This window comes from Rissa tridactyla, chromosome 6 (genome assembly GCF_028500815.1).
Source record: "Rissa tridactyla isolate bRisTri1 chromosome 6, bRisTri1.patW.cur.20221130, whole genome shotgun sequence".
Taxonomy (NCBI): Eukaryota; Metazoa; Chordata; class Aves; order Charadriiformes; family Laridae; genus Rissa; species Rissa tridactyla.
In genome coordinates, this window is record NC_071471.1 from 30,236,718 (window position 1) to 30,256,904 (window position 20,187).

General features: G+C 41.0%; 1 protein-coding gene across 3 annotated transcripts in view; it reads left to right on the forward strand.

Moving 5' to 3' along the window:
• ARMC9 (armadillo repeat containing 9) overlaps nucleotides 1-20,187 on the forward strand; it is a 71,210-nt gene that overhangs the window by 45,870 nt on the left and 5,153 nt on the right. For 2 of the 3 annotated variants that reach the window (XM_054206892.1, XM_054206893.1), the window contains exons 21-24: nucleotides 4,895-4,999; nucleotides 5,759-5,874; nucleotides 10,911-11,035; nucleotides 14,449-14,581. In XM_054206892.1, the coding sequence (XP_054062867.1) occupies nucleotides 4,895-4,999; nucleotides 5,759-5,874; nucleotides 10,911-11,035; nucleotides 14,449-14,581 (479 nt within the window). The remainder of the gene's footprint in view (nucleotides 1-4,894; nucleotides 5,000-5,758; nucleotides 5,875-10,910; nucleotides 11,036-14,448; nucleotides 14,582-20,187) is intronic. The other variant, XM_054206894.1, reaches the window with a different exon arrangement.

A 20,187-nucleotide genomic window follows, 5' to 3' on the forward strand; every position in this document is an offset into this window, starting at 1 on the left:
AAAGGAAGGTGAATTCACCTATTCAGTCATACCCCCTAGACAAGTTGCTGCTGCTCACAATCCCAGCCAAGGTTCTAGGTCAAATCATTTTGAAATGCATTTTTACCACTGAACCATCATGTTATTGCAACGGACTTCTGACACTTGTAATTATTTGTCTCAAAAATAACAGTAGACTTTTGAAACAGATAAATGTTTGATTACAGTTTTTCATTATCTTTGCCATTACATTAAAAAGTCTCATTATACCAATTTTAGGCGTGTCTAGTGGCACGTTCTAAATCCTTATTGCTGCTGGGAACTATAATTCTGTTCTGCTGCAAGGAGGCCCAGTTTCTTAGTCCCTCATTTTAGAAAATATAGTGCCCAAACAGCATGGTGGCAAAATGCTACACAAAATGCATAGTGTTGTTGCTTTGTTAAATAAGCAAAGATTTGTTGACTCACTGCCTCAATGCCTGGAGCCCTTTTGTATTTTGGAAATGCAGTGAGTTATTGTTCTTTGATGGGGTTCTGTGATAACATCTGATGTTGTGATCTGGCAACAGAAAGTTTTGGAAAACTTTATCAGAAGTCTTGCCTTTACGTAACTTTTAAAAACTGCTACAGACTGAATGTATTTCAGAATATGTCTGTATATTGACAATTTAATGATGTGCATTCAGACTGCTTACTGATACTACAATTTGTTGCTGATCCACTTAATATCAATATTTATACCTTCACAACTTAAGTAACAACAAAAAGACTCTATTATGCAGACTTAGTTTGCAGGGTTTGCTCCCAGCTTTTATTGTTTCCAAGAGCATGTGAAGGTTCCCCTTGCTGTTACTATTACCTTTCATGGGTTTTTTGCTTTTATCTGTGTTTAATTTAGAGTTGTTGAATTCTGTCTTGGCTTTGAGCGGAACTTGTGGTAATGACTGCTTTCTCCTAAACACTGCCACTGAGATGTGATTTAGCCAGTTGGAGGGTAATTCTAGGATTTCTAAGGGCATCATACACTCAGAAATTTAAGGTTCTGTAATGTGTGACATTGGAGCATATAAACTGAATAAAACAATGTCTACGTGTATATTGTTGTTCAGAAATGAATTGGCTTTTGGGTTTGTCTGCTCAGCTTTAGATTAACTAGTGTAGAGCTCAGGATGCCCTGGCTTCTGGAGTACGTACCCACCTTCATTATGTTAGCCATCTGGGGTGTGTCGTCATCCACAGTCACAGTGCATATTTTCTGGTACTTAATACTCTCTTGACTGTTCTGTTAAATACTAACTTAATTTATCTTTAGTGTTTGATCTTTATGTTTGCATTATATTTGAATTGGACCATCTTTAAAAGCTGCTTGTAAAAGTTAATATATAATATTGTAGCTCTAATTCAAAAGTTCCTTTACAAACTTGAGATAGCTGTACAGTGACAATTTATCACACATTATCTGATCCCTCATCACTCAGCACCTAGCAATAGAATGAGTAAACTGCAGTGTGAAAATACACTTCGGCTAGAGAATACATCAAAAGAAAGAGAGTTTAATCACAGACCTAATCAGAGGACTTGAAGCCATTATGTTAAAGGACTTCGCAGCCAACACCTGCAGCAGCCTGTGAGCAATGGTAAACAGGGCACCAATTGTGTTGTTTTAGTGGTGGAACGATGGCACATTTGTCAAAGCTCTTTTCCTGTACGAGGAGGCAGAGGAGGGACACTTTCAGGCTTAGTTACCTGGTGTGTTGAATAACATCAGGGAGCAAGGCTGTCAGGAAGAGGTACTTCCCACAAACCAGAAACTGGAGTTCTCTGTGTGACAAAAACATGTCAAACAGAATATTGGGAGAGGTGGAACCTGGGGACACCAAAGCAATCTGTGACGAGGAGGTAAATATGTCATGCATGCAGAGAGCTGGATGAAAGAGCAGGAGGATGTTCCGACTCTCCTGTGTAACGCCCTACTCAGAGTGTAGGCAGTCTTCTGTAAAGCATTCTTGAAGAAAACCTCCTGTTACCTCCTGATACGGCATTAACCTACCATATTAAAAAAAAAATCCACCAGACTATTTATAAAGCTCGTCTTTGCAACTTTAATTTTTTTCTCAAAGTACAGTATATTGTGGAGTTTGGAGTGTGGGTTGTTATTTTTTTGTTTGTTTTGCTTGATATAGATGATTGTTGCCTATTCTACAAGTGTTTATCTGTGTTTTCCATTATCTGGAAATACTATTCCAGTTATCTTTCACACCTACCCAGCTTCCCAGGTGATTAGGAGCTGATTGTAACTTACCTTGCATTGGAGAAAAAGGGAGATTGAACACCTATCTGAAGTTCTATACAGCCTTATCTTTTATGGCTGAGAGTCTCAAGAGTGCATCTTTAGGAGGATAAAGAAGATTAACAATCTAGTATCTTCAAAACACTGACAGAAGAACGAGTTTGTTTTATTAAACCCATGCATAAGCAAATAGATTTTAAGGAAATTTTACGCTGATCCTTAGCCCACCGTGTGGATTATTTGCACTATTTCTGTAACTGCTTCAGACACAGGCATCTAATGTCTCTTAAGATTAACTACAGCATCGGAAGCACCTGCACAAGGCTGTCAGGTATGACTTGGGGCATGGGGGGAGGCTTGTGCCCTTTCAGAGCTGCAGTAGACGACTAGGCAGGATGTTTCAAAGTAGGACTGGGTGCTACTGTGGGCTACTGAATTGAGGCCTTTGTGTCTGTGGGTTTTATCTCGGCTTGATGCCCGTGAATGAGGAGGTGATGAGCAATGACAATAATTAAATCAAAATAAAAATTATGTTTTTTGAGGTACAGAGGTCATGAAACTTGAAAAAAGGCAAGCCTGTAGAGCTCTAGGGAAGCCAAAGGCTACTTGGTCTGAGTGGTGGTAGTCTTGTTATTTTGCACCAGACAAAGACTGGAATCAGTTGGCTGTTTCCATTGTAGGAAATACCTTCCCTGTACACACTTCCAATGTTTTTTTCCTCATGCTGTTTTTGTAAAGCGCTGTCCAAGCATCCATATTATTGGCTAATCTTTGTGGCAGAGGGTATTTCTTACTTTGGCTATTTAAAACTATCTGAGTCTAAATCTCACTAAAGCAAAACTCTTTTTTGTTTTGTTTGTGCTCTGGGGCTCATCAAAGTTTGGTGGCCATTGTTTTTGCTGGAGTTCATGCCAGGCTCTCTACCTTGCTATTACAGTATACCTTATTAGAATGATTCATTTACTTTTTCTGACAGTCATTTACATTTACTGTCACAACTTGTTTCCAAAGCAAAGCACGTTTTCTTCATCTAGGGTGCGTCTTATTTAGGGTATATCTTGGGCAGCACAGAAGAAGATTCTTTTCGGTGGGAAAACACAAGCAAAAAGACTGTCTTGTTCGTGTATTACTACTTTTGGTTTGCTGGAGGAGTCCCTCAAACTTTAAAATTTCCTGGCTTGTAGATCTGTAGAAGCTGCAGGACTTCCATGAAAGATGAATCACTCATGGTTACACTAAAAATAGGCACAGGAGAGTGAATTCTTGGTACTTTTCACTTGAGAAGTGGATTACATTTGGGTTTTGTGGAATAAAGTCAACAGAGTATTGTTGCCTTCTTGTGTGATATTTGTATCCTAAAGTACTGATTCCAAGAATATTGTACCAGCCGCACATTGTCAGCTTTAAAGCTTCCTTGCAAACCTGAGTAGCTGCTGCTGCTGCTTCACCTTGCTCTAAAAACAGCTGCCGTCAGACACCTGTGGTCTCACCTTTCAGGACCCACTGTTGAGGAGGGGTTTTGAATGCCCAGCAAGAAAGGTTTGTTGGGGTTTTTTTGTCCTGAGCGATTAAAAATGATGCCTCTCTTTCTTGAAAATGAGTAATAAAACGTTTTGGGGGATTTTTTCCTTCTTGAGGAATACACAGCAATAAATTACTTCAGTGTTTTTGTCAAGACAGAGACACGTACCCCAGAGTACTGAACATGCATGTGGGTGTTTGAATCTCATGGAATGCTAGCATTATGTTCAGGAAAGACTACGAATTGATTCTAGGTGCGCTTCCTTTATTCTTAGTCTTAGTTGTTATAGCCTACCTTAAATGTATTTGCAGATGATACTGATTCATAAAAAGATCCAGACAAGTTTTCTGTCAAGTTTCCTACAATCCTCTTTGCTTAAATGATAAATTCCTTGTGGGATTTTGTTTGTTTGTTTGTTTGTTTTTTAGAATTGACTTACCTTAAGTTTGGGGTTTGTGGTTTTTGATTGGTTGGTTGGTTGGTTTTTTGGGTGGGTTTTTTTTTTATTTTTTTTTTTTAAACAAGAGTAACCTTTTCTCAGCCTCCAGTGTGGCTGAGAATTGCCGTCAGGTTTTCTTTTTCAGTCTGTACTGTATGACTAGATTGACTTCAGCAGATCTGCAGGAACTAAAACTCCAAACTTCATACCAGCTGCTCCTTAAGCATTGCATGCTGAAGAGCATTGCACCTCTTTGCAGTAACATGCAGTTTTCTACAAAGATACTAACGACTGAGATTTTTCCTAAGCTGTTATTAGGTCAAGCAAGGAATAATTATTTGGGGTTGGAAATTTGAAGGACAACAGCTTTTCAAACGCAAACTGTACTTTTTGGCATAGCATGTGTGGGAAAAGGGGTGGGTTTTTTTTTCTTCTCACAGGGTTCTTTAGTTTCTGGTTATATCAAAAGTTCAGGTAAGTTTGTCTTTAGATGTCTACTTGTTTGATAGAAAATGTTTGCACGTTACCACTTACATGTGCCATACTAACAGTCAATATATCTGGAAAGTACATATCATCCAAGTGACTACTGAAGTGAGAACTAAATTTGAAATGAAAACTTCTTGGAACATGGGCTCAAATAACATGCGTGTTGCTGTTGCAGGAGGACCATGACATCATGGAGGCTGATCTGGACAAAGATGAGGTTTTGCAACCTCAGCTGGGAGAGCTTGCAGGAGAGAAGCTGCTAACAACTGAGTATTTAGGAGTGAGTACCACTCACTAGCATCTTGAAATAAATAAATTTTCTGGATTAAGTGTTAAATTTCATCAGTTTCATCATTTTCTAAACCCTTTTCTTCTTCAAATTCTTGCTTGAAGAGCCAGGTTCTACCTGCATAGCAGTCCAAATCTTTCACAGTCTTTTTTTATTAGCTGCTGTTCAGAAGAAGCTGAATAAGTTTGAGCTACTGTTTCACAGGAGGTGGTCAGACTGCGGTTTAATGATAAGCTAAAGGCAGCCTTAGGTTTCTGGTGCTACATCAGTGACTCTGGGCACACAAAGCAAAGTGCTGAGCAAGTTAATACTGGAACACTCTGCTGATCTGAAATTATTTTGGAAAAAAAAAAAAAGAAGTTGAAAAGTTAACTGCTCCTGCAGGCGTTGTGCCAGATCAGGTATTGTATGTCTTACCTCAAGTTGCAAAAAGCCATTAAGTAAAAAAGTGTAAAGTTGGCGTGAATGTCATTTAGTGTGCTGTGACTAATTTGAGATAAATGTGACTGTATGCCTTCTGAATCCCAGAGTCCATAGGTCTGCCAATGCTGATGGTGGAAATATGACCTGAGATAAGATGTCATGTAACAGCTACAGTGATTCCAGGGCATTTTATCTAATAACATCAGAATGCAACTTAGTTTCTGATGCCATGTTTCTATAGAATTTTCTCTGTGGCTCCAGTTACCTGCCTTTCCACTGCATTCTCTTTTTTTTTTTTTTTTAATTTCTTTATTTCCTGTGTATCAGATAATGACTCATACTCCAAAAACCAAGAAGAAGCTGTTTCCTGGTGTCCATCAGAGTATAGATGAGCCTCTCCAGAGACCTGTGACGCCAGGTTATCATAGAACTGTGTACCTAATGTAAGTCCAAACAAATGAGAACAAGTTGGATTTTTTGAAACTCCTTTAAAAAAACAAAACAAAAACCCCAACAGTGCCTGATAAAGAAACCTTCCCTACCTAAAACTGCATTGCCATTGTCATTCCTTAAAGATAATTTTTAAAAAAGAAAGGAGGGGAGTATTGCAGGCAGAGAAAAGTCCATTGGCTGAGGTCACATACTTGGAATAGCTGAGTAAATGTTTACTGATCAGTTTGATTTAAATTTGTCTTTTCATCTTCTCATAATATGTTCTTTTGGTAAGTTGCATGGAGTGTCTAAAATGCCTGGGATCTTTCACTTTATAAGCAAGAAAGTATATCACTCGGGAGATTTTGCTACCCACCTGTAAGAGGACAGGTTAAAAAGAAAATGGGAAAGACAAAAAACTTGGTATGTCAGATTTCCTGCTTTGGAAAAAATACTTTTTCCAGCTGGAGGGTCTGTGATGCCTGGCTCTTGGTGAGATTGAGGTCAGAGGTAGAACGCTGCATTGTAAAAGGAATAAAAAAAATCTTACAGTATAGGCTCCTTGAATATGCTGTGCCTGTCTTCTGTTAGAACAAGTGTATCTCAATCTTTTAATTTCTGAGATGAGACTTCTCCTTTTCACTGTCCTGATTGAGAAAGCAAAATACCAATGAGATCTCAAATTTAAATGATTTTTTACTTTCAGTTGCATACAATTTTGGATTTGATCAAATCCAGGTAGCTACGATACAGGCAGCAGTTCATCATGAGGATTTAACGTTTTCATTTCTGCAGATACTTAAGCTGAGAAACTACAAGTCTCTACAATTATTTATAGATAATAGTACTCAAAATCATGGTGCTGGTATAGCTAAGTACATTAAAATGAATGGACAACCTGAAATACAGCAGCGTAATGAAGTTACAAGGTAGAGGTGGTTCTTAGAAGAGCATATCAGCCCTGAAGTCTGAAGACTGTCCCATGTTATCCCCCCTGCCATTCTTTGGTTTCACGTTCATACTTTTTATTGGTTAAAATACTCTTTTTTTCCCCCCTTTAGTGTGGAAGATCTATACAGAAGGCAGTGAGGACCAATTTAGGCTGTAGTTACACAGGTGTAGTTGAACCTGATATAAGTCTACTGCTGTGGATAAGGAGTGGTTCCAGCTTTCTCTCACCCACGTTAATTTCCCCCCACTGTCTTGTGCTGGCATTAGCGTTCATACAAGCACGTGGTCTGACTGGGAGCCCTCCTGAGTCACCCAAATATGTCTTCTTGGCAGCTGTACCATTCATTTGGGATTATATTTATTATGTTACCAGAGCCTTAGAATGGACAAGTGTAACATACCAGATCTGGGCATGGAAAAAGCCCTGGAAGACATTTTTTCTTTTTTTTTTTTTTTTTTTTTTTTAGAGCAAGACAAATCAAACACACACTTCCAAAGCAGAAAAAGAACCTTTGGCTCTCCCAGGGCAGAATTTGTCTTGCAGAGTCTTGATTTTTCTTCTGAGTACTAGCCTGGAAAAAATGGCATCTGCTTGAGCATGGCACCTACTTTTTCTGCCTGATATAGCCAGAATGCAGATCCGGAGTTTTTACTTTGTGTCCTTTCTCACAGTGGTCAACTTTTGCACCATCATAATGTACACAGCTTTTGCAAGCTCGCTCTGATATATTAAATGTGTGTGTGTTTGTGTGTAAGAAGAAAACAGCAATTAATTAATATAAGCTCATATTAGTAGCATAGTGATTATCTGAGCATTTTCCTGCAGTCCTCCGAAAGCACTGCAGGCCTTAAAAATCTAAACTGGCGAGCACATGACTAAATATACAGTGCGACTTTACTGTGGGGTCGGTGTCACCGCGTTCAGCGTCCCACTTCCCCTGCACAGTATTTTGCCCATGGTGGGCTAGGAGACCTGGATTGATTCTGTGGAATCGGCTGTTAGGGTAGCCTTACAGCCTATTTAGAAAATGCTTTTTAATTATTTATTCTCTTAGTTACCATTGGAGTGTCTAAGCACTACGTTCCTGCTTTATAAGCGGAGAGAAAATAAGCTGGTGAAAATCAAGTGACTTTCCTATGGCAAGTCAGAAAAAATGTGGCAAGCCCAGGGGAGTGGCTTTTATTTCCTGGTGCCATGTAGCACACCACAATTCATGTATCAGAAATAATCTCTAGAAGTGATCTCATGCCTCTCTCTACCACAATCTACCCAGGTAGTATGTTTATGCAACAGTATCCCGGGATACCGGAGTGACACTGGTCCTGTATTTCGTGAAAAATGGAATCTCCTCGTGAAGAGCTGTGCAGCTCATGCCTCCACAAGACAGCTTCAGGTCACTGCTGGCTACAAATTAAAAAACACTTTTCTACCATACTGGTTCTGGTAACTTTGGATCTGAGAGAAGTGTTAGTTTGATGGTATGGCGCAGTCTTTACAGATTGCCCCACTGTGCAAGCTAGAGAGGAAAAACGTAATCAGCAGAAATCTAACACGGTGAAAATATGTGAAAAATAGAATCATAGAATCTTCATGGTTGGAAAGGACCTTTTAGATCATCGAGTCCAACCAAACAACCTACAATCTCTGCCACTAGAGCATGCCCTGAAGTGCCACATCTAGACATTTCTTAAACACCTCTAGGGATGGTGACTCAACCCCCTCCCTGGACAGGCTGTTCCAGTGCCTGACCGCTCTTTCAGTAAAGTAATTCTTCCTAATGTCTAATGTAAACCTCCCCTGCCACAACTTCAGACCATTTCCTCTGGTCCTGTCATTATTCACCTGGGAGAAGAGGCCAACACCCACCTCTCTCCAGCCTCCTTTCAGGTAGTTGTAGAGGGCAATGAGGTCTCCCCTCAGCCTCCTCTTCTCCAAGCTAAACATGCCCAGCTCCCTCAGCCTCTCCTCATATGACCTGGTCTCCAGCTCCCTCACCAGCCTGGTAGCTCTCCTCTGGACACGCTCCAGCACTTCAGTGTCCCTCTTGTACAGAGGGGCCCAGAACTGAACACAGTACTCGAGGTGAGGCCTCACCAGTGCCGAGTACAGAGGCACCATCACTTCCCTGCTCCTGCTGGCCACACTGTTCCTGATACAAGCCAGAATGCTGTTGGCCTTCTTGGCCACCTGGGCACACTGCCGGCTCATGTTAAGCTGGCCGTCCACCAGCACCTCCAGGTCCTTTTCTGCTGGGCGGCTTTCCAGCCGCTCTGCCCCAAGCCTGTAGCGTTGCTTGGGGTTGTTGTGACCGAAATGCAGGACCCGGCACTTGGCCTTATTAAACCTCATCCAGTTGGCCTTGGCCCATCGATCCATTAATTTCCCTCCTGCTCTAGCCAAATGGTGGAAATAATATGAGTGTTTGGTGCTGCTGTGTTTTAAGTAGGAAGCATGAGATACCACCCTGAATGAGAAGTTTGTATTTTATATCTAATTAGTTTGCATGTAAGAAAACTGCAGTAAATAGATGAAGACATTCTTAAACTAGATTTTGCAACAGAAAAGGACAAGCTTTGATGGCTTTTATGCTGTTCTAATTTTGGTATTAATTCATTTACGAAAATGATGAAATACTCCCTTAGGAAGCCTTGTAAGAGGAAAACAATAAAAGTGACCAAATCTTATCTGCCTCAATTTGAAAGCGGTATCTGAACTGGATGTATTTCTTATTTTAAATTATTTAAGTGGCTTGTGTTTGTATCAGGTGAAACGGCACAAAAAATATCAGACTTTTTAGCCTCGGATGCAGCTTGCCTGCGCAGTGACAATCCAGGACAGTTGAACTGAATTATCTAAAGTTTTTTATTCAGCAGAATAGTTAAACTACATCAAAAATGTGTTTAAATGCTTGCATTCAGAATTGAAGTGAATGTAACTTGTTTGAAGTTCTTCATGTGAGACTCGATGTAACGTATTCCATTTTTAAAACATCGTGAAAGAGGAAGCAGTCGATGGAGATGCTATAACGTATCTCTTTGAGTTGTTGGTTCATACCTCCAAAAGGCCGGGGGGAAGGGGGGCAGATTTCTAGTCCTGAATAGAAGTATTCACACAGAAAATTAATGCGGAATAGCCACTGCACATGTAGCAACTATTCCATGCTAATTTTTCTATGACTTCCCAGTGCAGACAAGGCTCCAGTTACTTCAGAAGAATTGTCATGGGATCCCTATATGGACAAGCTCCTGCTGTATGGAGCTGAGGGAGCCAGAAAATACTGGAAAGCTGCTTCTTTCTCCCCACCCCCTCTTTTTTTTCCCCCTTCTCTTTAAAGACTCACTGGCAGAGATCACTCAAGGGGGGACTGAACTACTTGATATTCTGCTAGCTGTTTCCTTAGAAACTGATTTAGCTGTGAAATCGTTAACTGCCTCCTTGGACTGCATCCTTTCTAACTAGAAATACAGTCTAGTTATCTTAACCTGCTGTTGGGCAGGGAATCTTTCTGTGTCTGCCATCTTCTTTTCACACACTTTTCATACCGCTCTTGCTTCTGCTGTGTTTTATTGCTTATTACTAAGCAATCTTGTCCCTGTTCTGTCCTTCAGCTACTTCAGTTTCTCATTGTTCCACCTCACTTGGGAAATCAGTAGTTCTATTTCTTATCTACTTTCTTTTAAGTCTGTGTTGCATATTGCTCTGTGAAGTGAAATCCTTGTAATATTCATGAACAAATCTTAAATCCTTGAAAAAGCTAAGTATTGAAGATCTCTCAAGCCCACTGCCACAGTCTTTAAGTGTCCTGCTGGTATTTTGGGTCTTCAGACTGCAAGGAGTTACGGTTTCCTTTCCTCAAGTCTTTTATTGCAGTGGGAAAAAAAAGTTAATTTCAAATACATCTAACATCAGCTGGTTTGGGGGAGCTACAGTCATGCAGTTAAACTATGTCCTTAGCACTAGTTTGCAATATGAAATAGAAAATAATTTCAGTATCTTCTATGTCATTACAGGCAATTAGAAGAAATTAGAATTTACTGTCATGCAACTTTTTATACTGCAAACATTTATCACCCTGCATTCTCCTTTCTCCTCCAGGCCAGAAAACGATACCAATTCATGTCATGATAGAGATGAGAAGCTGCAGTCTCTGCCAAGTGGTCACCCTCCCATTTGTGGTGGGAGCAGGTCCAGCATTTCTGACCTCTGCATTTCCCCTTCATGTAAGGATATTCTGTGAATACTGTTGTTAACTGTTGCTGTCTTTCTTGACTGTGACGGGCATTTGGGGCCTAGCGTGTGTGTTGTAGATTGTTGGAGGTTTTTTAAGTGTAGCCTTGGAACTGGCCCTCTGGGGCAGTCTGCAAGACCTTGGGGCACATGGTTGGATTTTGGCTCGAGCTGAATGAATGGCTGCAGAAGGTAATGTGTGGTCAGCAGAGACCAATGGTCTCGCTTGCCTCGCTCTGTCTTGTTTCCTGTGGAAGGGCCAAGGATCATACCCAAGGCATACTGTATTTCACTCCGCGATGTCCTCTGCCTAGGGAAAGAGCTGCAGCCCAGCGACAGTGCGCTTCCCAACAGGCAAAGCCCCTTCCTTGATCAAATATACCCTTGTTTGGGTCTAAATGAATCACTGTCTGCTGGCACCTGCAGGCTCTGTTGGCTAGACCTCTCTATTAAAGTTGAAGGCAGCTGCAGTTATCTGCTTAGATTTGCAACTACATTCAAACCATAAAAGACTGTGGAGGATGGGAAGCCCCGTGCTGTATAGCTACATTGTGGGTGATGCTGCTAAAGATTCTGTCCTTGCAACTTAAACTGAAATTAATGCGAACTCAGCTGGATCTGAGAGCTCAGAAACATGTGATGGAATTTAAAAGGTTATAGGCTTCTGAAATACTTAATTTCTGAACCGATAGCCACAGGATCATGGAATTTCGGATGTGGAATTTTCAGCCTTCTTGCAGGGATTCATTAACATTTTCAATTAGGGATTTAAGGCAAAATGTTCTGAAGTCTTAGATAAAGGATCTTGCAGCATATCCGGTACAGAATTATTAATAAGTTCAGACAAAGCATGCCTTTACTTTGCTGAAAAATATGCTTTGAAGCAGTAAAGGAATAGCATACTTTTTTCTCTCTCTTCTTTTTTTCAAATTTCCTAGAGGAAATGAAAAGGATTCTGAGAAAAGTAACGAAGGTCTTGCAGACAGGAATCTGCTTGCGTAAAGCCTAGAGCTGATAAATATAACACGCTGAATGAAAGCCATATGACAGAAGCAGATGAAGCTCCTGTTCAAGATGGGCACTTGTGTAGGAATGAGAGCTGCTGTCCTCAAGCCTTGCTTTGTGCCGTACCACCTCGAGTATAGGTTAGCTGCCCAGGGGCAGCAGCTCAGGACAGCAGAGGTTGTAAACTAATCGAAAGCATACTGGCTTGACAGTTTTCCTATGTAGAAGGAAAAAAAGAAAAATTGAGTTCTACATATTCATGCTCTGTAAAGGAACTTAAGGCAAGCAGGTATCAAAGGCGTTCCTATTTGCTGTTTTAAAGTGCAATTAGATGCAATTTCTAAGGCATTATGCAGCCACCAGGAGCCCAGCGTGCCTTCTGAAACACAGTCTGATAATATCTTGCCAGTGAAATGCATTTACTCACCTTGTTACCTTTTCTGTGCTTCTGGTGCTGTCTGATGGTTTGCTTGTAAAGATTTGTGGAGGTTTGAACAGGGAACCTGGGTAAGTCAGCAAAGTAAGTGTTGTTCCTTTTTGATGGAGAATATTGATTTAAAGCCTTCACGCTGAAGAAATTCCTGCCAACTTTAATGTTTCATATTGTCAGACCTTTGCTTCTAGCCTCTGTCTAAAGCAGTTTCTTAGCTGTTTTTAGTCAAAATTATACACAGGTGGATATTAATAAGAGAAGTAGATTATATTCTCTTCTCCTTTAGAAAAATCTTGGACATCAGAATATATGGAATATTGCAAGTTTATATGCATTATACATGTAAAAAGACAAATACTTTTTGTGTGTGGCAGAAACAATTCTTCCTAGCACTAATCCAGCTATAAACCAACACTGAGCTACTTGAAGGATCGCCAAAGGTTTATTTCAGGTTTTTGCAAGTAGCCACTGAAATACGTGCTTGTCTGTTTTACCTTTTGGGATTTAGAAATTAGGATTAAGAGAAGAGAGAGACTGCACTGCTGTATCCCCTGGTTGTTCATGTCAATGAGAAGACTTTCATTCTGTATAATTATAATTAGACTGGGTCTTTGGACATCCCCTGTTTTCCAAAAGGTACTGGGTTTAATAATTCTTAAATTGGAAACGCTTTAATTTAATTCAATGGAAAAAAAGCCCTTTTTCTTCTAGTGCCTTCTAAGATATGTCAGGGAATAGTACATGACAGAAAGGTGATAAAAATAATTGCACTGCTTCTAGAGACTCTCAACGTGCCCAGCCAAACATCTTTCCTGTGAAATAAATATGCAGTTTATTGATTTCGGATCTTGGTCTGCTGGTCATTATGCAGTACCAGGAACCTGCTCAGTTCAGAATGTGTGTTTTCCAGCATCACACAAATACTTTGGGATTCAGTTGCATGCAGTCAAGTCATTAAATGAATAGTTAAGAGACCAAGAGTGAAAAAACGGTTAAAATAAAAGCTTCATGTGAACAGTTAGCATCATCAAGGTCATATCTCAAGGAAGCTAAGTTTGGCCTCAAGAAACCTTGATCCTCTTTGTTTTCTGAAAATGAAAGCAGTTCTTAACGTCCTCCACGCCTGGATTCATTCAGCTTGAGTCGATCTTGTTTTTGTCTGGGTCCATGCTCCCTTTTTATCACTTTGGTAAAGAATCAATAATTCTGGTGCTTTTTTCTTTTTTTGTCTCCTGTGAGCAGAAAACTTGTGGACTAAAGATGACCCCTGGTCATCTTGCTACATGTATTATGCTGGATGTCAGACAGAACATGCGCTGGGCAGCCAAATGCTTGCCTGAAAGTGACCTGATCTGCATCCATATCAACATGTGACAGCAAACCAGGATGGCAACCTGTCCTGAGCATGGGAGGAATGGAGATACAGATTTTCCTTAAACTCTTATTGAACTTGCACATATTGTAGCCTGGTGTCTCTCAGTAAACTGTCTGTCCTTCCCCTCTCCATTAGTGCAAGGCAGAAAGTGAGATATATTGAACAAATGTAAATCTGGCAGAAGTGTAAAACACTCTTTTTTTTTTTGGCCACGGTGGCTGCCTGTTACTATGGATATGTACAGACAACTGCAAGTGGTTGCATTCCTGTGCCTTTAATGAGATATCAGTCATTAGCTGATATATGTTAACTGATGATCTGCATGCTCCTAGCCCATTGCAAATGCAGAGTATAGCTGCTTTGAAAATCATCTAAGCATGTTTTACTTTCCAAGTGCAAAGAGTTAGAAGCATGCACGCTTGCAGTTGGCTTGGCTCAACTGATGAGCCGTAATGCACCCTGCCACACTAACTCAGTAGCCTGCCCATTATCTCAAGGTTTCCTTCATACGGCAGGAACTGTGACTTGATAGTGTTTCTAGTAAAATTGTAGAGAAACAACTCCTCACTGAACTGTGTTTCTTTTTTAAATAGCAGATGAAACGAAGTCATCTAAAGTATTCTCATCAGGCCATAGAATGGACCGAAGCATCCCAGCTGGTGACAATATCTTGTCTTCCCGACCTACTGACTTCACCCAGGACAAAGTAAATGGGCAATCGCATAGGTATGATTTATCCAGGGGAGTATCTAAAAGTGCAGGAGGAGTCTGAGGGGACTTACCAGCTAATTCCATGCTGCTGTAAAGACAATCTGTGAAGTCACTTGATGTATGATGTAGTCTGGTCTGAGACAGCTGTGGTGGTGCTTGCCAAACAAAATACCGTTAGCTGTGCCAGAGGCAGCTGTTCAATTTCTAAGCGTCTGGCCCAGAATGGGAGAAATCTCAAGCAACACATTATTAATGAACTTCACATATATGCACAATGCAATCTTCTGCAAATAAAACTTCCTGATTGCTTCCTTGTATGACTTGACTCTAACCCATGAAAAATCACTTAATAGTAAAGAAATAGGTAGGACTGTGGGAACAGGGCAGGAATTAACTTGCAAAAGGAAGAAAAATGAAGTGATAAGTGGATTTAGAGTGTTTAAACATGCTGAGTTGCTAGTGCTGCTGACCAGAGCCCCTGATTTACCCACTAGACTGGTTATAGCAAGGGAGGCAATATTATGAATTCCCCCAGCAATGGGTTTCAACTCTTCCTTCAAACAATTTCTGTCAAAAGAAGATGAAAGATCTTGCTCTCCTTCTACTGTTCATACCTTTAGTCCTCTGAAGCTTTTGTCATATGTAGGTCTGTGTGATGTTATACCTTGGATGAGAACTAGGAATTCATTAGCAATTGGACCAAGGTTTACTGAAGTCTTTCAGAGCCTGCATGTGTCCCTCAGACATTAACAGCTTTTTCCTATAGCTAATTTGATTGGGCCAAGTTTTAAACAGTGAGTGTAGAGAAATTTTAAAAGCAAGTACATTCCAGAAGTAAAACACAGAATGGGTGGAGATGTGTTAAAGGAAAGGTTTTACCAACTCTTTATGGATCTGATTCTTCAGAAGTGCTTAGTTATTTGTGTCAGTTAAACCTCTAGCACTTTTGAAAATTGGACTCTCTGTTTAGAGCTGTGTTTCCTTCTGGCCTACAGATGCCTCTGTGTGGTTTGGGGGTTTTTTAGGGGGTTTGGCGCGGTTTAGTGGTTTTTTGGTTGTGTTTTTTTTTTTTTCCCCAAGTTGTGCTGTTTCCATGGTGAGATCTGAGAAATTATATATTGTCAACAAATTATCACTGTTTAGCAGCTGATGTGCTTAGTAGTCATACCCCTATCCCAGCATTACTGGTTTTATTTCTGTTGCTTGTCCTAACAGTAGCTAAGTACATATTACAAATACAAATAGACGATGAGAATTTTATGGCCAAATTGCTTGCTTTGTGATGGAGACAGAGATTATTTTTCAGCCTTTGGCTTGCAAGAAGCAAGCCAAACTGGCAGCATCTTGCCCTCCACCTTGGTGAGAGGCTTTGCTTCTCTACAGTCATAATCTATTATTAAAAAGACAAGTCCCCAGTAATCTTTAATTTTTCTTCATAAATGTATATCTAAATCTCAGTAATAGGTGGATGTCTAACTGAAGGCACAGGTGCCGTATCCTGCCGAAGAAGATAATGTCTTTTCATTGCGTGCTTCCTTAGTATGTGTACAGTAATCTGTATTTACAAATGCAGCCTTGAGTTACGGATATGGGAATGTAGCCATTCGCAGTCCTAGCGAACACAGGGTTTCCTGTGTCAAGGGTCTTTTGTTAATATGTTGGTGTTGCAATAGTTAGACCTGCCTTTTCATTCTTTCATTCTTGGAAGCATGCTTTAATCTGTTTGCAAAACAAATAGAATAAATTGCTGCTTTGGTCGTAGTTCTGACCACTGTAAGAGATGTCTCCTTCCTACTAGGCAAATACCAATACCTTCCTAGAAGAGGTATTTATGAGAAAAAGAGGGACGAGTTGTGGCGATGAAGCAGTCACTGCTATTTCCCCTCTTCCTTAGCAGTATAAATTGGGAATTTAACTGCACAGAGATCAGTGAAATTATGCTAAATCAGTCTGAGAAAAGAATGAGGCCCTAGCTGGGACATGTCTGTTGCAGTTTTATTTCCACAGGAACAAATGATTGTTCTAACTGATGCATGTCACACTGGCAGCTGCCCCTACATTGCTATTCCCTGATGCATTTTGATCATGTAAGAATATACATTTGTTGTGCTTTTTAGCCAATCAACGATAAATTTGTAATAGACTTGAGTTTACAATTGTAAAATTGTGGAAAAAAATGTATCAGCAGTCCTGGCTAACCGGGGAGGTCCCAGTTGACTGGAGGTTAGCAAACGTAACGTGACGCCCATCTGCAAGAAGGGACAGAAGGAGGATCTGGGAACTACAGGCCTGTCAATCTGACCTCAGTGCCAGGGAAGGTTATGGAGCAGATCACCCTGAGTGCCATTACACAGCACATGCAGGACAACCAGGTGATCAGGCCCAGTCCACATGGGTTTATGAAAGGCAGGTCCTGCTTGACGAACCTGATCTTATATGATAAGGTGACCCGCTTAGTGGATGAACAAAAGGCTGTGGATGTTGTTTACCTGGACTTTACTAAAGCCTTTGACACCATTTCCCAGAGCATTCTCCTGGAGAAACTGGATGCTCATGGCTTGGATGGCCGTACACTTCGCTGGGTAAAAAAACTGGCTGGAGGGGGGGCCCAAAGATTTGTGGTGAATGGAGTTAAATCCAGTTGGTGGCCAGTCATAAGTGGTGTTCCCCAGGGCTCAGTATTGGGGCTGGTTCTGTTTAATATCTTTATCAGCGACCTGGAATGCACCCTCAGTAAGTTTGCAGACAACACCAAGTTGGGTGGGAGTGTTGATCTGCTGGAGGGTAGGAAGGGTCTACAGAGGTATCTGGACAGGCTGGATCGATGGGTCGGAGGCCAATGGTATGAGGTTTAACAAGACCAAGTGCTGGGTCCTTCACTTAGGTCACAACAACCCCATGCAGTGCTACATGCTTGGGGAAGAGTGGCTGGAGAGCTGCCTGTCAGAAAAGGACCTGGGGGTGTTGGTCGACAGCCATCTGAATATGAGCCAGCAGTGTGCCCAGGTGGCCAAGAAGGCCAACAGCATCCTGGCCTGTATCAGGAAATAGTGTAGCCAGCAGGAGTAGGGAAGTGATTGTCCCCCTGTGCTCAGCACTGGTTGAGGCCCCACCTTGAGTGCTGTGTCCAGTTTTGGGCCTCTCACTAGAAGAAAGACATCGAGGTGCTGGAGCGTATCCAGAGAAGGGCAATGAAGCTGGTGAGGGGTCTGGAGCACAAGTCTTATGAGGAGCGGCTGAGGGAGCTGGGGGTGTTCAGCCTGGAGAAAAGGAGGCTGAGGGGAGACCTTATTGCTCTCTACAACTACAAAAAGGAGGGTGTAGAGAGGTGGATGTCAGTCTCTTCTCCCAAATAACAGGCAATAGGACAAGAGGAAACGGCCTCAAGTTGCACCAGGGGTGGTTTAGGATATTAGGAAAAAATTCTTCACATAAAGGGTTGTCAAACATCGGAACAGGCTGCCCAGGGAAGTGGTGGAATCACCAACCCTGGAGGTATTTAAAAGACAGGCAGACCTGGTGCTGAGGGACATGGTTTAGTGGTGGTTTTGGCAGTGTTAGGTTGATGGTTGGACTCCATGATCTTTAAGGTCCCTTCTAACCTAGATGACTCTATGATTGTGGCTGGCTGAAAAAAATCCTTTTTTTATATTGTGACTACGTCTAGTATCATCGTCATAAAGAGCTTAAATTCTGCAGGGTTTTATTTAGGTCTCGAATGGTCTTGCTTTTCTGATAATCTGGTAAAAATGGCGACAAGTCCAAGTGTATTTCTGTTGGAGAAAAGGGTCTAACACATCTCTGTATGTTCTGGTCCTGTCATGTCTCCTGGTGGATTATTCCAATTCCAGTGTCAGTCTGTTGTGCACTTTTCTGTAGACAATTACTTCCATTTTTCCAAGTAAACAGTTTTCTTTCTTCTCAATGCAAATGTAGGTTTCTGTGTAAGTTTGTTGTGGGTTTGGTTTTTTGTTTGGTTGTTGTTTGGTTTTTTTTGTTGGAGCACTTGCACTCAAATTACCACACCTTGTCATAAATGACCCCTTTACCAAATACTATGGAACATTTTCCCATGGTAGATTTTGCTGTTTCTGTCTTCATCTCATCAAGCTCTAAAAGATGACAAATAGCAGTTTTCTGTGTTAGTCTGGGGATTAATTCTTTTCTGTTGATCTTGGCCTATTTATTGATGTAGTAAAAGATGAGGTGGTTCTGTGACACCTGGGCACGTGGAGACCGAGATCTGCTCTGCATCTTGTCAGAAAGACAGCAGGGTTGTGTTTTTTTCAACTCCACAGTGTTTTCTACCAGCTTATGTCATATAATCCCTTCCTGAAGAGTTTGGAAAAATGTGAGCCATCCTGTGTGACCACTGCGTATCTCTCTCTTTGGTGAAGTACAGTGACTCTGGCTGCGTGACTTTGCTTTGTCTCCAAAGTGCTTATAGTTGAGTGGCCCTGGGTCACTGCAGTGAAACTCTCTGAAGATTCTTGATGGCTATAAAAATGCTTTTTAGTGTATGGCAATACAGGGGCAGGGTTTTGCTATCTATTGCTGAATTAAGGGGGGGGGCGCGGGAAAAAGCTCATTTGTGACTCAGAAACTGCTGTGGGGCTGTTGGATCTTCCTTTTTTACCTATGTTAGCATATCACAGTATATAGTACGTAAGATTACCACGAAGAGCGCAAGTGAATTGAAAACCCAGCTCTTGAAGCGAAGTGAATAAAATTACGAAAAAGCAGTAACAATGAGACTATTTTATGGAGAGAGATATTTAAATATGTCTGTGGTCCACGGCTTGGGGTGTTATCTAGCCAATCTTACTTTCCTGGTTTTGTTTTGCTAGTATGTTTCTGCTGCCATCTGCCACCTCCTCCTTTGAAATGAGACAAGAGTAATACTTGTAATACTCAGATATGTAGAGGGCTGCAGAGATGGCTCTTAGCAGACCAGTTAGCGTGTCCCTGTCCTTAATAGTTAGCATATACATATGCAAAATAACCGACAACTAATGCTATTTAAAATACAAAGGGAACACTTGCTCAAATCTTCCTGCAAGGTGAGGCAGGGGTATGGAAGGGCTAATCAGCACTGACTCAGCAGCATTCCCAGGGGAGGAGGGGAGATTAAATGTCTTGAAAATCCTCCTAATCACCCTTTCTGATGGTCACAAAAGGTTCTTTTGATGGAGCTAATAACACGGGGACTTTACATTTTAATCACCTGTCTTCAGATGGCACCTTTTTCGATCTCGTTCCTTTGGCTTGGCTTTTATTTGCTTTTTAAATATGACGTGCTTTTTAATACAGCTGTTATTTCAGTTAACCTTTTCTCCTTTTAAGAAAATTGACTCACTACAGCAAACATGAACATCGATTCAGAATTTAGTTTTAGAGACTTGCTATTTCCTGGTAGCCTCCATTTTTTACCTGGGAAAGGTTTTATTGATGGCGGGAGGCGGGGGAGGATGGTATATCCTCACACAGTCATGGACTAAATTTAATAACTAATATATGTAATAACTAATGGACTAAATACCATAAGAATGGTATACTTGCAGCACACACAGACTGTGAAATAGCAGCAGCTGTTTTATGTTTTCAGTGTGAACAAGGAACCT